The sequence below is a fragment of the Panthera onca genome, chromosome X (assembly GCF_046562875.1).
Source record: "Panthera onca isolate mPanOnc1 chromosome X, mPanOnc1 haplotype 2, whole genome shotgun sequence".
Taxonomy (NCBI): Eukaryota; Metazoa; Chordata; class Mammalia; order Carnivora; family Felidae; genus Panthera; species Panthera onca.
Window position 1 is genome coordinate 96,332,211 of NC_138357.1, and position 24,148 is coordinate 96,356,358.

The 24,148-nt window shown below is 41.0% G+C and overlaps 1 protein-coding gene across 5 annotated transcripts in view; it reads right to left on the reverse strand.

Moving 5' to 3' along the window:
• Positions 1–24,148, reverse strand: part of SYTL5 (synaptotagmin like 5) — a 112,323-nt gene that overhangs the window by 35,793 nt on the left and 52,382 nt on the right. For 3 of the 5 annotated variants that reach the window (XR_014136629.1, XM_081792365.1, XM_081792363.1), the window contains exons 4-8: positions 23,480–23,588; positions 19,768–19,902; positions 6,600–6,741; positions 2,700–2,832; positions 231–337 (exon numbers count right to left, since the gene is read on the reverse strand). Coding sequence is in view for 4 of the 5 variants with exons in the window: in XM_081792365.1 (XP_081648491.1) it covers positions 231–337; positions 2,700–2,832; positions 6,600–6,741; positions 19,768–19,902; positions 23,480–23,588 (626 nt within the window). In the remaining variant the exon portion in view is untranslated. The remainder of the gene's footprint in view (positions 1–230; positions 338–2,699; positions 2,833–6,599; positions 6,742–19,767; positions 19,903–23,479; positions 23,589–24,148) is intronic. The other 2 variants (XM_081792366.1, XM_081792364.1) reach the window with 1 other exon arrangement.

Sequence of the window (24,148 nt, forward strand, 5' to 3'; positions counted from 1 at the left end):
ACAATGAGATCATGACCTGACCTTAAATCAAGAGTTTGACTCAACCAACTGAGCCACTCCAGGAGCCCTTCTAAAACATGCTTTAGTTGTTTTTATATATTGGTTGTGAAGACCAGTAGAAACAGATTCCTGTATATCTTCACTTTATTCTCACCTAAAAGTGGGAAGGTTTGGAACAAGACCGTGCCCTTTCCTCATGATCATTAGACTTTCTTCCACATCCAACTTACCAAGTCTTTGTCTAAAGCCCCAGGGACAGACTTGCTTCTTATGTTTACAGTATTCTCTAAATCTTCTGGAAATGACCCACTCAAATCTAATTCAGATCGACTCCGGTCTGGAGGAAGGAAGAGAACAGGAGGGATATCAATCAGCTAATTTTGTTAGAAGATTTCATTTTTTTAAATGTTTGTTTAGTTTTGAGAGAAAGAGAGAAGAGAGAGAGAGAGGGAGAGGAAGAGAGGGAGAGAGAGAGAGAGAGGGTGCCCATGTGAGCCAGGGAGGGACAGAGAGAGTGGGAGACAGAGGACCTAAAGCAGACTCTGCACTGACAGCAAAGACCTCGATATGGGGCTCAAACTCACAAACCATGAGATCATGACTTGAGCCAAAGTTAGATGCTTAACCGACTGACCTACCCAGGTGCTACAATCTCATTTTTCATTGCCAATGTTTTATCATTATTTCCATTCTTTCTAGGCACAGGGCATGGAGTGTTAAGAAAGCAACAGTCAGAGAAACTTCATGCTGCTTACACTAACATACTTTTTTTAAATAGTATTTTCAAATTTTCTTTGACAGCATTATCAACAATGATGCATTCATTTCACATTTGGTTAAAGGAAGTTAAATGTTCTGTTGTAAAATGCAAATTTTTAAGATAAGACTTCTGTTTTTCTCATAGACTAAAAAACTCTCACAGAACGGGGCCTTAAAATATAATGAGCTCTTAGAAAAAAATAAAGCATTAATCATTCTTGATTTATATATTTAGAGAATTCACTGTATTTTTACATTTGACATACAATGCAATTAAAGGATATAACAAATTTCTTTCACATAAAAAGGGAGTGGCCATAGGAAAACTGAGAGGAAGTTCCATTTCTTCAGACACAAGAATAGTCTTTCATCAGAGGAACATCTTGCTTTCAAATATGTAATTGTTTGAAATTTTTAAAAAAATTTTTATTTAATTTTATTTATCATTTTTTTTTTGAGAGAAAGAGAGACAACACAAGTCAGGGAGAGGGGGGGACAGAGGAGAGAAAGAGAGAATCTTAAGCAGGTTCTGCACTCAGCACAGAGCCTGACGTGGGGCATAATCTCATGACCATGAGATCGTGATCTGAGCCGAAATCAAGAGTCAAATGCTTAATCAACCGAGCCACCCAGGTACCTCTTAAAAATATAATTTAAAGAACAATGCACCACTCAGTAATGCTGTAGACAACTTACTAAGACAAAGACAGTTCATTTACACAGAGTGGTGGTTCTATGTCAAAGCCCTGCTGGGATAGACATAGTTGTTCACTACGAGAAAGATTAAAGAGAGCAAGTTCGTACTTGAGTTTGAAATGGTAAATGAAACACTGCAGAAGTGCTTAGCACAGTGCCTGACACAGAGTATGTGATCAAAAAACAGGAGCTGTTGACTAGAAGGAGTAGAAATATAATCTATGAGGTTGGCCTGTAGACTAGTTAAAATATTTTCTATTAACAGGAGAAACAATTTTGCAGTCCTGAACAAAATGCAACAAGAACCACATATATTTAGAAAACCCTTTGTGAGCTACATGACTAGGAAAGACTCCTCAACTCAGCACACAGAATCTAGCCTCAGGCTTTATGCAAATATCATCATTAGGTAACAGTTAACCTTTCCGTGTTGAGGATTCTGTCATGATTGTAATTCTACATAAAGGACTACTGCAAATGTCTCTAAAGAATTTTCTTATTCGTAGGTAATAAAATTGCAACATAAATAACACCTGTTTCACAGGGTTGTTGTGATGGAGAAGTGAAATGATATACAGTATTTGAATGTACCATCAGAATGAAAAGGGTTATTACTCACTTTAATGCAGCTTACAAGTAACATTTTATTTAAACCACAGGATAATTATTCTTTCTAGATATAGGGCATTTTAGACCATCATGTCTACTGAACTATCATTTCCCTGAATTCTGGAAAAGTGTTATCCTTCTACCAAATGAACCAATTATATTTCCTACACTCCTATACTGATGTTTGGTATAGCTCTGAAACTTGACTGACAAGCATATACACTTAATAAATGGATTTTGCATGAATGCAGGAGGCTCAAGGTGTCGCCTGGGTCCACATTTAACCTGTTCTTATGGAATGGACCTACCATCACGGGTCAAGGGACAGACGATTATTTTCTAAAGCATGAAATATCCATTTAATGTCACACAAGACTGTCAATTCCAAAACTTAGTCAAGGGTGCCTGGGTGGCTCCGTCAGTTATGCTTCCAACTCTTGATTGTGGCTCAGGTCATGATGTCAGGGTTTGTGAGACGGAGCCCTGTGTCAGGCTCAGCGCTGACAGCGTGGAGCCTGCTTGGGATTCTCTCACTCCTCTCTCTGCTTCTCCCCTATGTTCACGTGTGCGCTCTCTCTCTCTCTCAAAATAAATAAATAGATTTAAAAGAGAGTAGTCGTGCTGTAAATACCCACCTGAGGAGAGGGAGACCTCAGACACTGCTATGGACGGTGTGCCAGAAGTGTTTCTGCGACGACTCTTTGTGAGGTCGTCAGATGTGCTTTCAAGGGCAGCCAAATCCATGGAATTTTCGAAACCATGTTCCTTCTCACAAAGTAAAAATGAAAAAAGAACATTATGATGACTGTAGTTTACTTTCAAATCATATTAATATACTTCAGTATAACCACATTTATGTTGTATTACTCTTTAGGAGGGGCTAGTTAACATTAGCGGTGGGGGGTCCTCATCAGGGGTCCATATAACTCTAAAACTTACTATCAATAACCGCTCTATAAAACCCATTTGTTAATTAGGACAAAAGTTGTTCCAAATAATTTTACATTCACAAAACTGCGAGTGTTCCAATATATAATTAGCAAGAAAGATGATATAGGTACAGCTCCAATCTTAAATGAACTCTATATAAGAATATATAGAGGGGCGCCTGGGTGGCTCGGTCGGTTAAGCGTCCGACTTCAGCTCAGGTCATGATCTCACGGTTCTTGAGTTCAAGCCCTGCGTCGGGCTCTGTGCTGACAGCTCAGAGCCTGGGGCCTGCTTCAGACTCTGTCTCCCTCTCTCTCTGCCCCTCCCCAGCTTGCACTCTGTGTGTGTCTCTCTCAAAAATAAACAAAACATTAAAAAATTTTCAAAAAAAGAAAAAAAGAATCTGGCTAGCTTTGCATCCTCAAGTTACACACAAGCTTAGTATTCTGTTTTCTCCCATGTTTGTCCCCATTCTCAACACTCTCTTTCCCCAATGACCCCCTACCTCCTACACCCCCATTTAACAGAAGACCATGACCCACAATCCAGGTTAACACATGGCACAGAAGGGCTCCCAGGATACTGCCCCAGCCTTGCACCAGAGTCTGTTCTGATAGCTCAGTGCCTCTGCCATATCAGTTACTAAATATTTTGAATATCATTCCTTGTTAGGTTGCCAGCGAAGTAAGGGTAATCGCCAACTATCAATGCACTTTTCTGGGTATGGAACACTACTGCTTGCTGAGCTTAGTATAAATATTTATAAATTTTAAATCTGCCTTTTACCTTATCAGCAAGTACAATTCAGACTGTAAGTATTTAAAGAAATCTTCTATTTTTATTCAATCTGTCTGGATGCCTTTTAGCTTTTCCTTAAGAATATTTATAGAATCTGGCTGTTTACAATCTCTGCTTTTCTTTTTTAAGTTTATGATTTATCTTTCCGAAGTTGCACTATAGGAAGAGTCGCTATTTTAAATAAATATTTAGTTTTTATATTCAGTATTTAGATAACAACTATTTTTATTAAAGTATCATTGCCATATGATGTTAGTTTCAGGTAGATAGCATAGTGATTCAACAATTCTGTGCATTATGCAGGGCTCACTACCATAAGCATAGTCACCATCTGTCACCATAGGATGTTATTACAATATTATTGGCTATATTCCCCATCCTCCACTTTTCCTCTCCACGACTTACTTATTTTATAAATGGAAGTTTGTACCTCTTAATCCCCTTCACCTATTTCACCCACCCCCTCATTCCCCTCTCCTCTGGCAACCACCAGTCTGCTCTCTGTATTCATGAATCTGTTTCTGGTTTTGTCTTGGTGTGTTCATTCATTTTGATTTTTAGAATCCACATATAGGTGAAATTATGTGGTATTTTTCTTTCTCTGTCTGACTTCCCTTAGCATAATACCCTCTAAGTCCATCCACATTGTCACAAATGGCATGAACTCATTCTTTTAAAAAAATTTTTTTTTATATTTATTTATTTTTGAGAGACAGAGCACAAGTGGGGGAGGGGCAGAGACAGAAAGAGACAGAATCTGAAACAGGCGCCAGGCTCCAAGCTGTCAGCACAGAGCCTGATGTGGGGCTCGAACCCACAAACCGTGAGATCATGACCTTAGCTTAAGTCGGACGCTTCACCGACTGAGCCACCCAGGCGCCTCATGAACTCATTCTTTTTTACGGCTGAGCAATATTCGATTGTATACATTTACTACTTCTTTATCCACTTGTCTATTAGTGGGCACTGGGGCTACTTCCATATCTTGGCTATTGTAAATAATGCTGCAATAGGCATAAGGGTATGTGTATCTTTTTGAATTAATGCTTTCCTTTTCATTGAGTAAACACCCAGTAGTGCAATGGCTGGGCCGTAGGGTACTTCAATTTTTACTTTTTGAGGAACCTCCATACTGCTTTCTACGGTGGCTGCACCAGTTTGCATTCCCACCAACAGCGCACAGGATTCACGACCTCCATTTCTATCTCCTTGTTCCAAAGCCCAGTGTCTCACTTGCGGGAAGACAATGGCATCCTAACTGGTCTCTTGGCTTTTCCACTTGTTCCCCTACAGCTGCTTCTCAGCACAGCCTCCAGATCCTGTATAAAAGAAGCCACATCTTCTGCCTATTTTTCATTGGATTATGTCTTGGGGTGTTGGGTTGTGTAAGTTCTGTACATATTTTGAATTAAGGAGCACAGTCGTCACGATGAGCACCAAGTGATGCCCGGAATTGTTGAATCAGGATGCTGTACACCTGAAACTAATACAATCCTGTGCATTAACTATACTGGAGTTAAACAAACTAATAAAAAATAACAAAAAAAGAAGCCACATCGTGTCCCTCTTCTGCTCAAAACCCTCCAACTGTCCCCAGCTTATTCCAACTCAATGTCAAAGTGCATACGGTGGTCAGTCCCTATTACCTCTCTGAGCTCACTTCCTCCTCCTCCTCCCTTTGTTCACTCACAACAGCCAAACTGGCCTTCGTGTTCTTCCTTAAATATACCAGGCACGTTCCCACTTCAGAGTCTTAGCACTGGCTGTTTCTCTAGGGGCGTTAAAAATATTTTAGGCACTGGTTGAACAGTGCCTTGACCATCCAAGAGGGAGGCCGGCCGTAAGTAATTGGAACAGCCTTCCCTGTATGTGTACCTACTGAATATCAGTGCTGTCCCTACCTGGAGAAACACCTTGCTCCAGACTCCTGCATAGTTAATTCTTTCACTTCAAGTCTTTGCTTGACCAGGACCAAGATTTCTTAAACATAGATGTCAGCTCTATGTATGGAGCTTCCTGCTTAACAAAAAATCTAGATGCTCATTGATTCAAAAGAACCATTTCCATATATGTATATATGGAAGGTGTGTGTGTGTGTCCACACACACACACACACACACACATACACACACACACACACGTTTGTTTATTTTTGAGAGAGAGAGAGGGGGAGGGAGGGAGGGAGGAGCAGGGAGAGATGGGGACAGAGGATCTGAAGCGGGCTCTGTGCCAACAGCAGAGGGCGCGATGTGGGGCTTGAACTCACGAACCCTGAGATCATGACCTGAGCGGAAGTCGGAGGCTTAATGGACTGAGCCACACAGGCAACCCATATTCTCTCTATATTTTATGTATAATGCAATTTAAGTCTTTATGGTGTGTCGATCCCTAATTTTAACAGGTGTGCATAAAGAAAAACTATTCAAATATTTCAAGATTCTACTTTTCCTGATCTAAATCAGTCTGGGAAAGTTTTAGTGCAGTCAACTTAGGAATTCTTGGCAAATAACATGGAAGATCAAACTAGGAGACTTCTAAACATTATTTATATTTTGTTTAAGCCACAAAGCCATTTAACCCCCCATCATACAAATACCACCCTTGAACCTGCTCCTTCCCTTTCCTTCACATTTCTGGCTTCCCACCAAGAGCTAAGGGTGCAGGAAGTTCAGTCCTGATAACGAAGCATCTACAATTAAACGGCATAAACAACATGCTTCAAGATCCCGAGAACTCAGACCCAACCAGGCAATGGTGGTGAGGTCAAGTCTCGGAAGCTGGGTGTCCTTTCGCATTTGTGGACTTACTCTACTGCTGGCTGAGGTCACGCTGCGTGTGCTTGGGGCCGGTGACCGCTGCGTGACGGGGGTCACTCCACTGCTCCGGCTGCTCTTCCGAGTTGCCGGGCCGCCTTCCTGGTCATAAAGGTCTGATGAACCAGTGCTTCCCCTAAATGAGAAAGAATATTCTGACTTTAACTAGGATGCAGACCAGCAAGCAAAGACACAGCCATGGAAAAGCTTCCAAGAAAATGATGATGACAAGTGAACCCCCCCGAAACGCACTGCAGCCACACTGGAATCGGTCGCTATCTTCCTCAGAGACTCACTAGGCTCAAGCCCATTTGTCTGACTCCAGGGTTTCTGTAACTGAGCTTCACCGGACCATTGCAGCCTTATTTCCTACTGCTCACCAGCATCCTCCCACCTGCGCAGGTTCTCCGCTCCCCTCTCAACTCACCACACTCACGGCACCCACTCCAGCTTCTACCTCTAAGGCTTTTTCTCATGTTCTCTCCACCTGCTATGCTCTATTTGCCACTCTGCACTTATGCAAATCTTCGCCATCCTTCATGGCCCAGATGAAGGCCAGCCTCCCCTATCAGGCACTTCCTGTCATCTACAAGCCTTGTGAACCTCTGCTCTGCTCCGTTCTTACTGACTCACAGTCTTTGCCAAACTGTGTAGCACTTCACTCCAGGATGTCTTATTTGGCTTCTAAGTGATCCACATATATGGGCCTTGTTGCCTCTTTCAACCTGAGCTCCTTGGGGACAGAGTTCATGACATATTTACCACATTATCTCTACCACCTTCATAAATGCCTTGGTGCAAAGGAGGCACTCAGTACATACTTAATCAAAGAGTGGGAATTATGTTTTATTTCCCTATGTTGTTTCAGTGTCTGGCTCATGGTACACATTTAATAAATGTGGCATAAAAATAATGACATTTGGTAAATGGGCTTGACTCACTTTGTTTGCTAAAACTGATTCAATCCCATTCAATAATGATTATAAAATAATAGCTCCTGCCTTTGAGGTGATCATGATTTTCTGATTACATGGAGTTTCGTAAGTATAAGTTTTGAACAAATTAGATTTTAAGAGAAGTGTTTGCTCTATTTTATTCTTTATCCTCGGTGAACACAAAATACGCTAAGTGGTAAAACATAAGCCTTTGTAAATTTCACTATTTGATTTACTATTTAGTAAGTTATAAGTGCATCTATAATCATAAGCATGTTAAAGCCTAGACGTGATAGTTAACAGTGATTAGAACTTACGTTTGAGCCAATCAGAAAAGATATGCAAAAGAATAGAGGAAGAGTGCTTTAAAAAAAAAAAAAAAAGGATGTCTCATTGTGCATGTGACATTACTGGAAGACAAATCTGGCAGAAGAAAGAATCGGCAATGACCACTGCAGCTATCAACCACAGCTCCTAACTTTTTCAAGGCTCTGCACCAGAGAAGCCACCAAAATCAAATCAAATATGCCCTGATTTTTACTCCTGGCTACCACCACCCTCAAAAATTATGCAAAGAGAAGCTACATTTACTGAGTATTTTCTAGGTGTTTGACACTTTCCATGTCCCAACATCCCTGTAACAAAAACATTCTTATTTTAAAGATGGGAACACTGAGTCCTAAAGAGGTTAGACAACTATTCCATGTACGTAGGCATAGGTGTGTGTACACACACAACACACACCACCCCCCCCCCCCACCACACCGTCGCACAGTTCGTACATAATAAAGTCAGGATAAAAACTGAAAATTGCCTGCCTACCCAAAGCCTATGCTCATTCTAGTTTCTCCTGTTGCTTACTCATCACTCACCAAGATCAAATTGATAGAACCAGGCAGGCTGTACATTGCTAGAAGGAGCTATCAAACAGAAAACAATTCAAGGGTGAGAGAGCTGGGGGTTAGTTTCTTGGAATCTGATGAAAAGATCTAAAAGTTCTCTGGGTAGCATTCCTACGATACCACATAGAAACAGTCTCTGGCTTCTTCCTCTAGATATGGCACCCTGAATGAATTATAGATTGCTCAGAAGGGTCTAGGACTGTGTCTTGATTCTGACAAGAGAACAAAGTTTTATGATTAAATAAATTTATATAATTCAAGATTCTAAGTTCCTTGGAGACTTTCCAGAGCCCTCCAAGCTCAGGTGCTACACTTTTACACTTGACGACAGTTAACCATCTGAGTGATTTTGCTCATCTCAGAAGTCCTACCTAGAAAGATCTTAGAGACCTACCCAGGAACACTGTGGTGGAACCACAAAACTTTTCTGCTATTTTAGGTAAAATCTCCTTGAAAAAACAAGGGCTAGACATTAATCTTGCAGAAATGAGCCAAGAAGTTAAGATCCAAAGGGACTCATGTCGATATATCTGCTTGTGCCTGTCCTGAAAGTTCTCCTTGACCCAGGTGGTTTTGAAAAAGTCCCCATCTCAGATGAGCTTCGCTAGAACCAAAAGTCCTACTTATGTAGAAGCTCTGGCAGAAGTTGATTAATTGTGGTGATGACATTCAAGAGGCTATCCTGTAATAATAAAAAAATTCTTATAAGTCAGCTACTGGAAATTGTTGCCAGAAGCACTACCTCAAAAATGACATATAATTTCACATTTGTCCCTGACATTTACCGTGAGCTTCTCAAAAATATTTTCCTCTCAGTCAGTTGTTTCAGTTGGTCAGACTAAAAAAGATTCAGTCTGATGAGGCATAATATCATAAATAGTTGGGTGCCAACTCTCTTAGATGTTATATAAAATATGACATAAAATACATGAATCATTGCCACTTAAATAGGAAGAGGATAAAAGAAGTCTAAATTCAAGAAGTTTAAAGTTCAGTTAAGAAACAGCTATTTTTTGGGTCAGAGGACCTGAATAGGTATCTTCCCAAAGAAGGCATACATACGGCAGACACACGAAAGATGCTCACCATCACTAATCATCAGAGACATGCAAATTAAAACCACAACGAGATCTAACCTCACAACTGTCAGAATGGCTAGATTCAAAAAGACAAGAAAGGGGCACCTGGGCGGCCCAGTTGGTTAAGCATCCAACTCTTAATTTTGGCTCAGGTCACAATCTGCCATGAGATCGCGCCTGCATCGGGCTCCACATCCAGCTCCACATTGGGCATGGAGCCTGCTTAAGATTCTCTCTCTCCCTCTCCCTCTCCCTCTGCCCCTCCTCTGTGTGCACACTCTTTCTCTCTCTCTCTCTCAAAAAAAAAAAAAAAAAAAAAAGAGACAAGAAATAACAAGAGTTGGGTGAGGATGTGGAGAAAAGGGAACCCTTGTGCACTATTGGTGGAAATGTAAATTGGTGCAGCCACTATGGAAAACAATGTAGAGGCTCCTTAACAAATTGAAAGTGGAAATACCATATGGTCCAGTAATTCCACTCCTGGCTATTTACCCAAAGAAAACAAAAACATTAATTCAAAAAAAATATATGAACCCTTAAGTGTATTGCAGCATCATTTACAATGGACAAGATATTGGCGCAACCCAAGTGACTAATGATAGATGAATGGATAAAGAAGACGTGGTATATAGATAATGGGATATTACTCAACCATAAAAAAGAATGAGATCTTATCATCTGTGACAACATGGATGGACCTATAGGGCAAGGGTATAATGCTAAGTGAAATAAGTCACAGAAAAATATATCATATGGTTGTATTCATATGTGGAATCCAAAAAACAAACGAAGAAATGAAGAAACAAAATGTAGAATCAGACGTATAAATACAGAAAACAAACTGGTGGTTGCCAGAGGGGAGGGAGTGGGAGGACAGGCAAAACGAGAGAAGGAGAGTGGGACATAAAAGCTTTCAGTTATAGAATGAGCGAGTCACAGGAATAAAAGGTACAGCACAGAGAATATAGTCAATGGTATTGTAATAGTGTTGCGTGGTGACAGACGGTAGCTATATCTCCAGTGATCGCAGCATAACATACAGAGTGGTTGAATCCCTGTTGTACACCTAAAACGAATGTGACGCTGTGTCAACTATTCTTAAAAAATGAAAGAGCTATTTTTGATTCAGATATCAGGTCACTGATACTTAAATTGGAAGTGTTAGAAATCAGTGTCAACAAAACTTCTAGCTAAAATTTGCTTAAAGGGAAACTGACAAGAAAGAGAGAGATTTTTCCTGTTCTAGAAGGGCCCAGAGTGTGGAGAAAGGACACCGCCTGGGGAGCTCAGACATCCCAGGTTACCTGAAAGACACATTGCCTAGAGTAAGAAACCGTCTCGTTTACTTTAGCTTATGAAATATACTTTAAAAGCCTTCCATTTTGTTATCTCTAATTTCACAATGGCCCAAATCTTGATAATGGCTTTCTAGATTTATTTTTAGATAAAGGATCTAAGGACAAGGGACAGAGACTATAATTTAATGAGTTGCCTTTGTGGATTATATAACCATCTCCCAGGAGTTGTAGTCCGGAAAGCATTTCCCAGGATGCAACCCTCCCAGAGTGGCCTGACAATGTTGAGTCTGTGCCCGCATGGTTAAATGAATACTCCCCTAAGAAAGCTCAACCAAAAGGCAGCATTAATATCAGAGATACTAACACTCACTGTGACAATGAGGCTAGTGCGTAGCATGACACAGAGACTGCGTATTCTTTCTGTGGTTTATGCACTTTCCTAATTTTTTTTTTTTGTTAGATCTGAAATGGATATATAAGAAAAGCAAGGGAGGTAACAGAAAGTGAAGTGATCCCATTAAATGGGAAAGATGTTAAACATGAGAAAGAAAAGAGAAAAAAGCTGAACATAGGTCAACTTTCCAGTCTCTGGTGATCCCAAAATGCTTTGCCTTTCCTAACAGTCTTATGAGAGATGGGTGGTCTTCATCCGTGGCTGCACATCAGAAACAGTGGGGGAGCTTTTAAAAATCTCCAAGCTTAGACTACATCCAAGACTAATCACATCAGACTCTGAGCATGGGATCTAGGCCCATAGGATCGATATGTTTTAATGACACCACCCCTCAGTGATTCCAATATACAGCCAAGGCTGAGAAACACTGGGCTAAACTCTTGATTGGTCTGAATTTATTCATCTCAGACATCTCTCCATCTGCAATTTGCCCCCCTCATACCACTATTTTCTTAACCTCAGTAATCACATCAATACAAGTGATCTGTCCTCAAGACTTAGCCTGTGGATAAATGGAAGGACACTTTCTTTGTTAGTGAGTGAACGTGTTGTACCAGGAATCAGCAAACTACGGTCCACGGACAGAATTGAGCCCATTGTCTGTTTTTGTAGCCTGTGAGCCAAGAGTGGTTTTTACATTTTTTAAGTAATTGAAAAAAAATATTTTGTGACATGTGAAAATTACATGGGGTTCAAATATCAGTGCCTCTAAATAAAGTTTTGTTGTAATGCTGGCATGCCCATTCATTTATCTATTGTCTACAGCTGCTCCAAGAGCAGAGTTGAGTGGCTGAGACAGAGACCGTGTGGCCCAAAAAGCTCAAACTATCAACTATCTGTATATCTACAGAAGCTGTGTTGACCCCTGTGAGTACTGCCCATCCACACAGGCACACAACATACAGATACGGGTATCTCCATTTAACAGTCAAATCCTTGGAGCACCCGGGTGGCTCAGGCAGTCGAGTGTCTGACTTTTGATTTCAGCTCAGGTCATGATCCCAACCACAGTTGTGGGATTGAGCTCCGCATCAGGCTCCAGGCTGAGCAAGGAGCGGCTTAAGATTCATTCTCATTCTCTCTCTCTCTCTTCCCCCCCGCCCCCCCCCACTCATGTGCTCTTTCTAAAGTGAAAAAAAAAAAGAAAAGAAAAGAAATAAAAATAAAACTCTTTGGAGAGGTTGACACATCCTAAAAGGATGAATTTCAGGTACTGTGTGCCTGTGTGGATACATGTGTACAGATGTATGTGTTTTATTCTTAGGCATAGGTGAACCATCATAGGAGCTTTGGAATGCAGAATTAGGGAAGCAGAGAAATGAGGAAAAAGTACAAGTTCATCAGGAAGCTTCTCTAGCTGCAGTTTCCTCTGAAGTCACTGGCTTTCTGTGATTTAATTACACACATTTTCCTTCTGTCTCCTTCTTGGAGAAAGGATACAATGTGGTGGGTACTCAGTGAAATTTTATTCAATGAATCATAGTGTTAATTATATAAAGAACCTTTATTTTTTTTAATTTTTCTTTACCATTTTTTTTTTTTTTTGAGAGAGAGACAGACAGAGACAGAGAGACAGAGTGTGAGCAGGGGAGGGGCAGAGAGAGGGAGATACAGAATCCAGGCTCTGAGTTGTCAGCACAGAGCCCGACATGAGGCTCAAACTCACAAAGGGTGAGATCATGACCTGAGCCGAAGTCGGACGCTTAACTGACTGAGCCACCCAGGCGCCCCCAAGAACCTTTATATTTGATTTACTAAAACAAAGGTGATTTGTTTGGTGGGTTTGAAAATGTTTAGCGTTTTCTTAAAGGACCTGCTTTATTTATTTTTTTTAATATAATTTATCGCCAAAATGGCTCACATACAGTGTGTAAAGTGTGCTCTTCGTTTTTGGGGTAGATTTCTGTGATTCATCGCTTACATACAACACCCAGTGCTCATCCCAGCAAGTGCGTGATGGGCATAAAGGACCTGTTTTAAGAAGACTCTCCTTAAAGTGGAGGAGACAGTCACCATGAGGAAAGGATTCTGAGTGGGTATGAAGGAAAAGAACAGGTAAAACTCCCAGTCTGAAAATACTTTTGTCTTTTACCATCACAATAGAATCCTGATCCCCTGTCTTCTTTCTAAATAATGGATGAAAGCCATTTGGAAGAGAGAGGCCACCAGCCATGAAAAACCTTGAGTGAATTGGAAGTCAGGGGCAAGAAAGCCGATTGCCTCCATGTGTAGACACCAAGGAAAACAAGTGTTTAGCAGAACTTAACTTTCAGGAACTAAAGGGAAAAGGCACATGCTCTGTACTTAATAGCTCAAATTTGCCAAACTCTTGTTCCATCTGGGATGCTATGTTGCTTATAAAAACAGGTCCTCAATGTATCCGAAGCCAACTGTATCTCGGTCCAACTTAGCTCTTAATTTCATCTCTTTCATACAACACTTCAATTTTTACACTCTAAAATCCCCCAACAGTTCATTTTCCAGTACACGCAACATCGCTTTATGCCTTTTTTCCTTTATACTTTCTCTTTCCTCTGTTTCATTCTTATCTTTCTTCACCTGGCAGGGTCTTCTTCATCCCTTAAAATTGCTTAGAGGTCATCTCCGTGAAGCTTCTCTGAATCCTCTCAAAGGATAAATGCCTCTCTCTGGTTTTCCCATAGCACACAGAACATCTTTTTAACATGATACAATATTGTCTTGAAATTATGTGGTTATATCAGTCTTCCTTGACAAATTGGATGTTCATGAAGGGGTGGAATAATATCACTGTCTAAAACCTTCCACAGTTAACTACCATTTGGAATACGGCACTAGGACAATAATGTTGACAGAACTGTGTGTTGAAATTATTTGTATAAATAAAATTCACAGGTGAGCCAGTCATATACCTCTACACCTTAATGATTTGCAGACGGAGAAGACCATTGGTGTATCTTAGATACCCTGAGAATGGACACACCACAAAATACGCCTGAAAAAAATTATTATACCAGAAGGGGGAAATGTGTTAAATTTAGTTCATAGAAATAGGACATGTCAAGGCAGTGAATCTTTGAGAAACGGCTGCAGAAACAGATGAGAGAGCAAAGGAGCTGTCCTTGGGCTCACAATCATTTGACCACAAGAACGAGGCAAGTCAAGAACCCAGTTGTAATCCAACCAAAGTATAATATCAAGAGTCTGGCTGAACGACCAAGTCTCCATAACTCCTCAAATTACTGTCATTACATAAAGGAAAGTCACACCTATATAAAGTTAGCATAAATCAGGAGCTGAGCAACCAGTGGTCTGACAAACTGCACCTTTGGAAGAGGCCCAAGAGCAGTCTGGGAAGGATGCTGTAGCAGACCCCAGTGCCCCCGCCCAGTTCCCTTGGCACTCACCTCTACCCACAGAATCCTATTTACTGTGAACACCCATAACTCTATGCCTGAGGACATTTTTTTGGATCACAAGAGCATGGAGCACCTGTGCACAGAACAAGTCAGAAGTGCCAAAGAGTCAGTGCCCCAGAATTAGTCCTCAGCCAGTGATGAACAGGGAGCCGGTGTATAAATACCCCAGATTCCCAATCTCTTGACTAGATAATTCTAAAGTGTGTTGTACACTGTTTCCTGCAGGTGTCCACTGAGAGTGAGCACTGGATCCCCATAGCAGTAAACGGCTTCTTTCCTTTCTCTGGCTCACTTCCCCACTCCTCTTGGGTTTCCAAAACCACCTCCTAAATAAATTATTTGCTCTTGAATCCTTATTTCGGGGTTTGCTCTGAGGGGACCCAAATCGGGGTAGGTGTGTATGATGGGCAAAGGATAAGTAGAAAGGGATGACTATGTGGTATAAACAGAAGTTTCTAGCTGAAGATGTATTTGGCAACTCCAGACTTCATATTACTCCCACCGATAGGGTCACGGTCTAAGCACATGAAACACTGGTGAATCTGATACGATTGCCATATTCTCCAATGTCACGACAGACCTGCCGCAGAGAAACACAGCATCTTCCTTTGTCCATTTTGTACTGAACTGAATGAAGGTTAAGTTCAAAGGTCCGTTTTTCCTTTATGTGTTTTAGGGGACATTGTTCATGTCCTACCCAGATCCCCTTATATCACTTGTGCTGGCTCTGCACGCTCATCTCCAGCTTCTGAGCGCTTGCCTGCTAATGCCTGCGCCCATGGCCTTCAGAGATCTGCCCTTTAGCACTGGAGCAAGGGGCCTAGACATGCTTTGGAGTGGGTCTTCCCAGACCCCCGCTGGAGAGGTGTCAAACAAAATGCAGGACTCTCAGTTACATTTGAATTTCAGGTAAACAACGAATCATTTTTAGTACAAAAATATACTAATACTTATAGAGTATATGAATGAAAATGATATTGCATGGGGCATACTTTGTATCTTTGTTTGTTAAATCTGGAAACCCTATCCAAGGGAATTCATTGACGAATTGGTAAAGGAGTGCGATGGTCCAGCTCCTCAAAATGGAAAAACTCAAGAGACACATCTTATAGCTCCAGAATCCCTTGAGGGATCAAGCTGAGTTCTCAAATTCAGACCTCATCTGAGAAAGCACATTGCTTAGGTTCTTCCCATTTATTCTGCTTCCCTTACTCCTGTACTGGTTTCTCCTGGAATCACTTCATTAATAAATCACTTACTTATGAATCCTTGTCTGAGGGTTTGTTTCTGGATGGGCGTGACTTCACACAGATCCCTCACAAATCATACCGCATTGCCAAACTCAACATAACGTAAAAGGGCTTAGGACCCGCTGCCCTGAAGAGCATTCTATTTATTAACCATAGCTTCCATGCATATTCTTTTGAAAAAAAGAAGTCTCCTTTGCCTCATCTGTCAAGTCCCTAGCAGCAAGTGAAGGGCCGTGTGCTGTGCGCCTCTGGGAGGCTGCTGGGCCTTGCCTTACCCATTCATACTTTTCTCTGCTTTCAAACTACTGAAAAGAAAGTTAACCAGGCATCTGGTAAAACATCATTTCCATTCTGATAGGATAGGAGTTTTAAACAAGAATTCCCAAGCCCAGCTGCTCCAGGAAAAGAGCAACGGACCATGAAGAAATATGCATTGTGCAGGAGAAAGGGGGAATTCATTGCTGAGCTGGCTCAGGTAACAGACCAAAGAGACTGGCTGGGCCCTTACAGCCTCTTTAGGGAAATTTGCTGTTCCATATTCTAAAATGAGTTACAAGGGGGAATGCAATTCTGCTTGCAAAAGCTAAGGAGGAATGGAAGTCTGCCAGTTTTACTACTTAGCTTTGCAGAATTACTGCAGCTTCAAGCAAACAAAAAGGAGCTAATATTTTTTGGTGGGGGAGTTAGGAAAAGATGGGCTACTTCCTGCCCCAACTTTCCAAGGAATAGTTTTGGGATAATATAACTCATCTCACTGTGGCAGTCCATTAATGAGTCATCGTTATGATAAATGCACGTTCTAGGAAACGAACGTTTTGCTCTACTGATCTCCCCAATGGCTTTATTCTCTTTCTTACTGGGAAAACACTGTTCCTGGCATGCTTAACCAAAAGCATCCCCGACTACCATATCCTGATCTTCTATAAACCATTTCAGGTACTTGGGATTTAGAAGATAAAGTCTGCCTCCTTTCAGTTTACAACAAGAACAAGAAAACCCTAGGTCAATACAACAGTGTTTGGTGAAACATGTCCATATGGCTTTACAATATTATGATTATTTATACTCAGCAGTAGATAACACAGAAGAAATAAACCCAGGCACATGGATTCTGGAAGAACAGCAAAACCGTATTCTTGTTGAATAACTGTAACACTAATTAATTTAAAATGGAATAATCTATTTGCTGGGCAGGAGACTTTTTGGTTTCTAACAGGAACTCCATCTTTCCTCTTCAGACATATATATATACATACATATGCATGTATATATACATATATATACATATACACATATATATACATATATACATATATATGTGTATATATGTGTATATATATATGTATATATGTATATATACACATGCATATATGTATATATACATATATACATATATGCATGTACATATACATGTATATATACATATATGCATGTATATATGTATATATACATATATACATATATATGCATGTACATATACATACATATGTATGTATATATGTATATATATGTACATATACATACATATGTATGTATATATGTATATATACATATATACATGCATATACATATATATACATGTATATACATATATATACATGTATATCTACATATATACATATATGCATGTACATATACATATATAGGTATGTATATATGTATATATATGTATATATACATACATGTATATATGTATACATACGTATACGTATACATATGTATACGTATACGTATATATATGTATACGTATACATATATATACATATAGAGATAATATATTTTCCCTGTATGTGTATTTTTTATGTATATGTATTTTCCCTGTGTGTGTGTGTACACACACATACATACATATTTTTTTTAGGAAATATGTAATTTTTAATTGGGTAACTGGTTTTTCTGATTGTGTTTTGATTTGAAATCTCCCGATTTGAAGCAACCCTAGGATTGTCCCTCTCCAGTCGGCTGACGTCCTCCTAAAAGAGCAGAGAAGAAAAAGCCAGTTTGACAGAACTGTCACATCACACGAGGTGCCGGCTGAAGGTTTTGTTTTTTAGATGTGGTCCAAAGTGTACATCCACCCACACTGGGTCCCCAGGGTGTTGTTGTAGGGGGACAGGTGTGGAGGCCTGTGGGCGCGGCCACTCTTGGCCTCCTTTCCGTCTCGGAGCCGCTCGGCTAGTGTCTGGTGGTCAGGACGTGGATGACCCGCCAGGCTGTCAGTGTGGCTGACGCCATCCCCAGAGCGGCCCCGCGGCGGATGGCCAGCCGTTTGGCTGACAATCTGCTGGCCGGAGCTGGAAGGGCCTGGGCTGCCTCTGGACTCCTGAAGAGGTCCAGGTGGCTCTCGGGCCTTGAATACATTGTCAGGGTGATGCCAGGAGAGGTACCCGTGGCCACCGAAGATGTGACAGCTTCTGCAGGCCCGGGTCGGGGGACCCTGGCCACCGTGCTATCAGTGCTCTGAGGCGGCAGCCCAGCCTGTTTCTGGGCCTCCTCTGCAGCTAGCTTCCAGTCCATCCAGGTGGTGTATATATATATATATGTATGTGTGTGTGTGTGTGTGTGTGTGTGTGTGTGTGTGTGTATCACCCCTCTTAAATATTAGCCTGAAGTCTATGCCAAAATGGCTCATCTGTGGAGTCCCCAAGAAGCTGGGCAAAAATAGCAACACTAAGTTAGTTGGTTCTTATCTCTAAATAATGGGGACCACTGTCTGAGAGTCAGAAGTTCAACAACCGCAAACAAAAATGAAGTTTTTATACAAAGATTCTGTGGAACATGGCAGGGGGCTGCCCCAAGGTAAGTCGAGGAGACTATTTCAAGGACAAAAGCAACTATGGTTTGAATTTTTTTTAATCATAAAGGAAATATATCTACATTCTTGAAAATTTGAAAACTACTGAATATCGATGATCTTTTGAGAGTGGATCATAAATGATTTTATACTTCCTCATTTTTTGTGTTGTTTTACATAAAATGCACTACTTTGCAGCAATGCTGTAGAGAAAAAAGAAACCAGTATAGAGAGCCACCATGGGAAAAAACCAAAGTCATAAGAGGGTCCTCTCTAGGGGAATTTGCTGTTCCATATTCTAAAATACATTACAGGGGAGAATGCAATTCTGCTCACATAACCTGAGGAGGCTTCACTAGCTGGATTTGTAGAATTACTGCAGCTCCAGGAAAATGAAAGGGAATTAACATTTGGACAAACCAGTGAAACATGAGGGTACATCTTTTTTCTCATCACTGCCTTTGATAGTACACTAATCATGAAAATAAGCCTTGACTTATACCCCAACAGGATAAAGAAAATCAAGCCTGATGTGAAATGACTATGCTCTTGGCTATCCTTTCTTTTTGCTTTTCTTGACAAGGTGATAACCCTGGGCATAGGAGATTCTCACTTGGCCCCACTGATAACAAGTTGGACGAGGTGGAACTAGAAAGAGGTGGAATTTATGGAAATTCTCTGGAGCAGTTCAAGTGATGAAATTATTAATAACTTTTAAAAAGCTGCAAGGAATATATCTAATGCTCACATGTTTCTTTTCAGAAGCTTCAACAGAGAAAGATCAAGAAATCACTGAAAAGAATGTATTTTCCCTGTATATCCCCAAACATCAAGTCCCGTCCCTACACATCACACCGATGATTCTGATAGCTGTAATTCCAGAAGGCTAAGCGCTTCCCATTTCAACTGAAAAATACCCTCCTGGCGTTTCATGTTATGTTACAAGTTCTCCAAGAAGAAATACTTTACAGGTACCTAGAAGCACTGTTTGGATGGAAATAAGTCAACCTTATTCTCAGGCTATACCGTTGTGCAATCTGTATGTGCTTTACCTGTCTGAACCAGGGATGGACTTTAAACTCCGAAAGTTTTGGCCGTCTAAGTCCAAGCTGTAGCTCCGCCCACTTTCAGTTTTTGGAGTTACGATTTCTCCCCTGGTTGCTGATCTGAACTTGCTAAGAAGAAATCTGAAATTATATAAATATATATGTACTTAGAAATAACATCAGAGAAAAAAGCATTTTAAAAGATCATTTCAAGAATACCATTTCTAATATTTTCAACAGTAAATAATTCTTCAGTAAAGCGGCCTTGGGGCTGAGAGGTTCTGGGAAATTCCCAGTGCCTCGGTAGTATGCCATCAAGGGTAGTGGTAGAGGAGGTTATGACATTCTCCCAAGGCCATACCACTTGTCAGTAAGCCAGGCCTCTGTCCCTGCTAGGAAAAAGACCATCAACTTTGGAAATTACCTGGGAATAGGGAAACATTGCCTGGGTTGAGCCTGTATGCAGGGATGTTAAGACTAGGGAGCTTGCAGGTCATGATCTTGCGGTTCGTGGGTTCACACCCCTGCATCAGGCTCTGTGCCGATAGCTCAGAGCCTTGAGCCTGCTTCGGTTTCTGTGTGTGTCTCTCTCTCCGCCCCTCCCCCACTCACACCATGACACTCTCTCTTAAAAAAAAAAAAAAAAAGACTATGGAGCTTGAACTCATCTTGCTCAGAGAGGGGTGCTAGAATGATGGATCCTCTGGGACAAACTGAGGTGGTCATTTATTAGACTACAGCTCCATGAGAAAAGCAACCCTGCCCTGCTGGTTTCCTGTCAGGTCCCCTGAGCCTAGAGTGATGCCTGGCACATACTAGAACCCAATCAATTCTTGTGGAATGAAGGACTAAACCCCTGTGGTGGAAACCACCTTTATATCTTTCAGGACATTTCTCTCTGCGGGAATGAAGTTTGAACATTGGGGTGTCTCATGTGGGATGAAATCTGACTGTATTCCCATTTGACTAAATTATTTAGAACTTGAACAAAAATAGCTTTTCAGGAACTGAGATTTGAGTCATGATCCAGGCCAGTGAAGGCCCAAAACATGGGGGTTTCCAAATATACTTTAATAAACAACCAAGGTTATATTCTTTTTGTGACAGCATTTGGAAAAATTGGTTCATTTACTTTATATTCCAGTTTTCTAGGGAGAAAATGTATTCCAAAGGTATTGGGACAATCTTAATAGAATCTGCCAAGATGTCTCTGTTTCAAAGATATATAAAGAGTGTCTTGTCAAAGTGTCGGAAGCTTCAATCTAACTGGAAAATTACATTTTTTTTTGGTGAGAATAGTGTTCGATATAATGTCAATCTATGCTGCTCTGAGAACCACCTTGTTCATGTCCCCACATCCATACTTCTACTTAAGGTGTTTCTTCCATGTGGAATCACTCTTCCCACCTTTTGCTATCCTGAACTCTTGTCTTTCAAGGTCCTCATCTGGTCACACTTACAATTCTATGTCTTTCCCATTGTCCTCTGTGACCTCCCAACATTATCTAAGCCCCTTGTTTAATATTCACTTCTTTATTATCTAAGCCCCTTATTTAATATTTACCTAATTACTTATCACCTTATGATATCTCTTATAGTTAATTAACACCTTGTCTTATTTTAGAAAGGCTTTCAGGCAGCTCATATTGTCATCTTACATCTTCCTAAAATTCTTCTATACATATTAACGTTTCGGGTATGTACCTTTTCTACCCAACTAACTGTTAAATTCCCTGAAAACAGAACCATCAGATCTCAGTTTTGAGTTCCAACAGGGCTTAGGCCAGTGTTATGGCTGTTTTTAATTCAGAGCGCACCCAATTCATTGTGCTGGTAAGTTACTTATTGTCTCCCAACTCAAAGTACATCATTCTGTAACGTACTGAGTGAAGCCCGGGCTGGGGTCTGCAAACGACAGCTCCTACAAGCACTTGTGGGCTCTGAGTCACATGTTCAATCAAGCACAAAACCAAAAAGAAAAAAAAAAACCCCACAGGTCCAGCACTAAGGGAGCTCACAATTAAGTGTGTGTGTGTTTGGGAGAAGGTGGTGTCAGACTGCAATGTAAGAGTGATACTCAGGCACATGGCACTGTGGGAGCTCTGATGGGTGACCAATGGATTCAGTACAACAGAAAGGACCAATACGTAGGGTGTATGGTGACTCTAGGCTATCTTTCACATTCATCTCTGCTAATTGATGAAGACATGGTTAGTCACGGGTGTTTACATTACATGACATTTAGCTTTCACTCCTACTCACAGTTCAAGACTCTAAAAAACCAAACCAAAACAAAAACAGACGTTCTCTAGAGCCAGATCAAGGCTCAGATACTGGCAGTCTCGCACACTGCTTTCGGCTGAGAGAACAAAGCAATGCTACTTAGAAAGAAGCATAAAGTGACCTGGTGGACATTAGAACCCTCACTAAGCCACAAAACAGATCAACAGTTGCCTGAGAAATGAAGACTAACAAATGCAGAGCCGGGAAGCTGAAGTTTGCCTTTTGGTCCTTTTAGCCTGCATTTTCGGGGCCTCTTTTCTCCCCTGAAGAAGCCGTGTTGCCTCCAGTTTCCTAGTGCCTCCTTGACTCTTGCTTCCCTATGTGCCTCCCATTCTTATTCTTAGTACTTGAGACATAGATTTTCTGAATTAAGTTACTGAGGTAGCCAAATGTGACTTCTTCCTTAAGGAAGCCCCCATTTGAAAGAGGGGACATTATGTATTAAGCCCAATTAATAAATCTTTGATTTGGATATTTCATGTATCAGCACTCAGGTTGGGGGAGAGTGTTGGCATTCTACAACAAAGGCAGTTGTCACTTCTTTATAGACAAGGCTGGCCCTGACATGAAACCTTCTACCGAGAAGTAATGAGAACCATTTAGTGCAAGACCAGATATGTCAAATGAAATAAAAAGTTTTATTTATATGTTCAGGTCCAAGGTGACCTTTATTTATTTAAGACTGAAAGTACGTAAAACTTCATGTTCTAGGGGGAATGATAGGAGAATATTGCCTTGGTCAGGTATGTTGACCTTCTCTGGGTCACTGAAGTGACATCGAACTTGAAAAACTAAGGGGTCTCAGCAGTAGCACTGCTAGGAATTTACTCAAGGGATACAGGAGTACTGATGCATAGGGGCACTTGTACCCCAATGTTTATAGCAGCACTCTCAACAATAGCCAAGTTGTGGAAAGAGCCTAAATGTCCATCAACTGATGAATGGATAAAGAAATTGTGGTTTATATACACAATGGAGTACTACGTGGCAATGAGAAAGAATGAAATATGGCCCTTTGTAGCAACGTGGATGGAACTGGAGAGTGTGATGCTAAGTGAAATAAGCCATACAGAGAAAGACAGATACCATATGTGTTCACTCTTATGTGGATCCTGAGAAACTCAACAGGAACCCATGGGGGAGGGGAAGGAAAAAAAAGAGGTTAGAGTGGGAGAGAGCCAAAGCATAAGAGACTCTTAAAAACTGAGAGCAAACTGAGGGCTGATGGGTGGTGGGAGGCAGGGGAGGGTGAGTGGTGGGTATTGAGGAGGGCACCTGTTGGGATGAGCACTGGGTGTTGTATGGAAACCAATTTGACAATAAATTTCATATATTTAAAAAAAAAGAAAAGAAAAAAAAAGAAAAACTAAGGGGTCTTTATTTCAGAAGTTTCTGGAATGAATTCAAATATGCCCTTGGAAAAAGTGTGTCTTACCCCTTTTTCCTGGGTCCATCATGACTGGCCTTTTGCCTGGCAGAAGGTGAAGTGTCTGCCTTTTCTGCATCCTGGTGGGGTTGCTCTTGACTTTGTGTTTCTTCAGTTCCTCATTAAAAACAATCAGAAGATAAATTTACATACAAAATGGCCAGAAACGAGAGCAATTTTCTATTCTTCATTCACTTTCCTACGTTAGCAGAGGACAAAGAAGTCCACAATAATTGGCAATGACATTCCCATCCTGTTTCCTAGTCACACAGTTATTTCTAATCTGCTGAGTGTTCCAGAGTTAAATGAAGACTAAGTTGAGGACTCATCTGTGGGAGGTTTGCTGAGATAAGCTTTCTAGGGATGTCCACAATGGAGGAATGATACATCATCCCTCTACAGATATTTTTAGGGCAGAGGAGCCTGGGTTCATGAGAACTCCAAATCCCTAGAGACGGGACTGTAGAAACAATACCCTGATTTCTGAGCACCTAAATCAGATTTCCTGCGTATACCTCATGACTTGAGAGAGAGTCTACACTCTGAAAGGTGCTGAGATATGAGTGGGGAAAACAGCCAGAGCTAGCGGCTTAATTCTAACTCTACTCCATTCTGCCCTCCTGTGGCATCAGACCTGATCTTACCCATCTGGGGAAGCCCTTCCTTGCTAGTGCCACA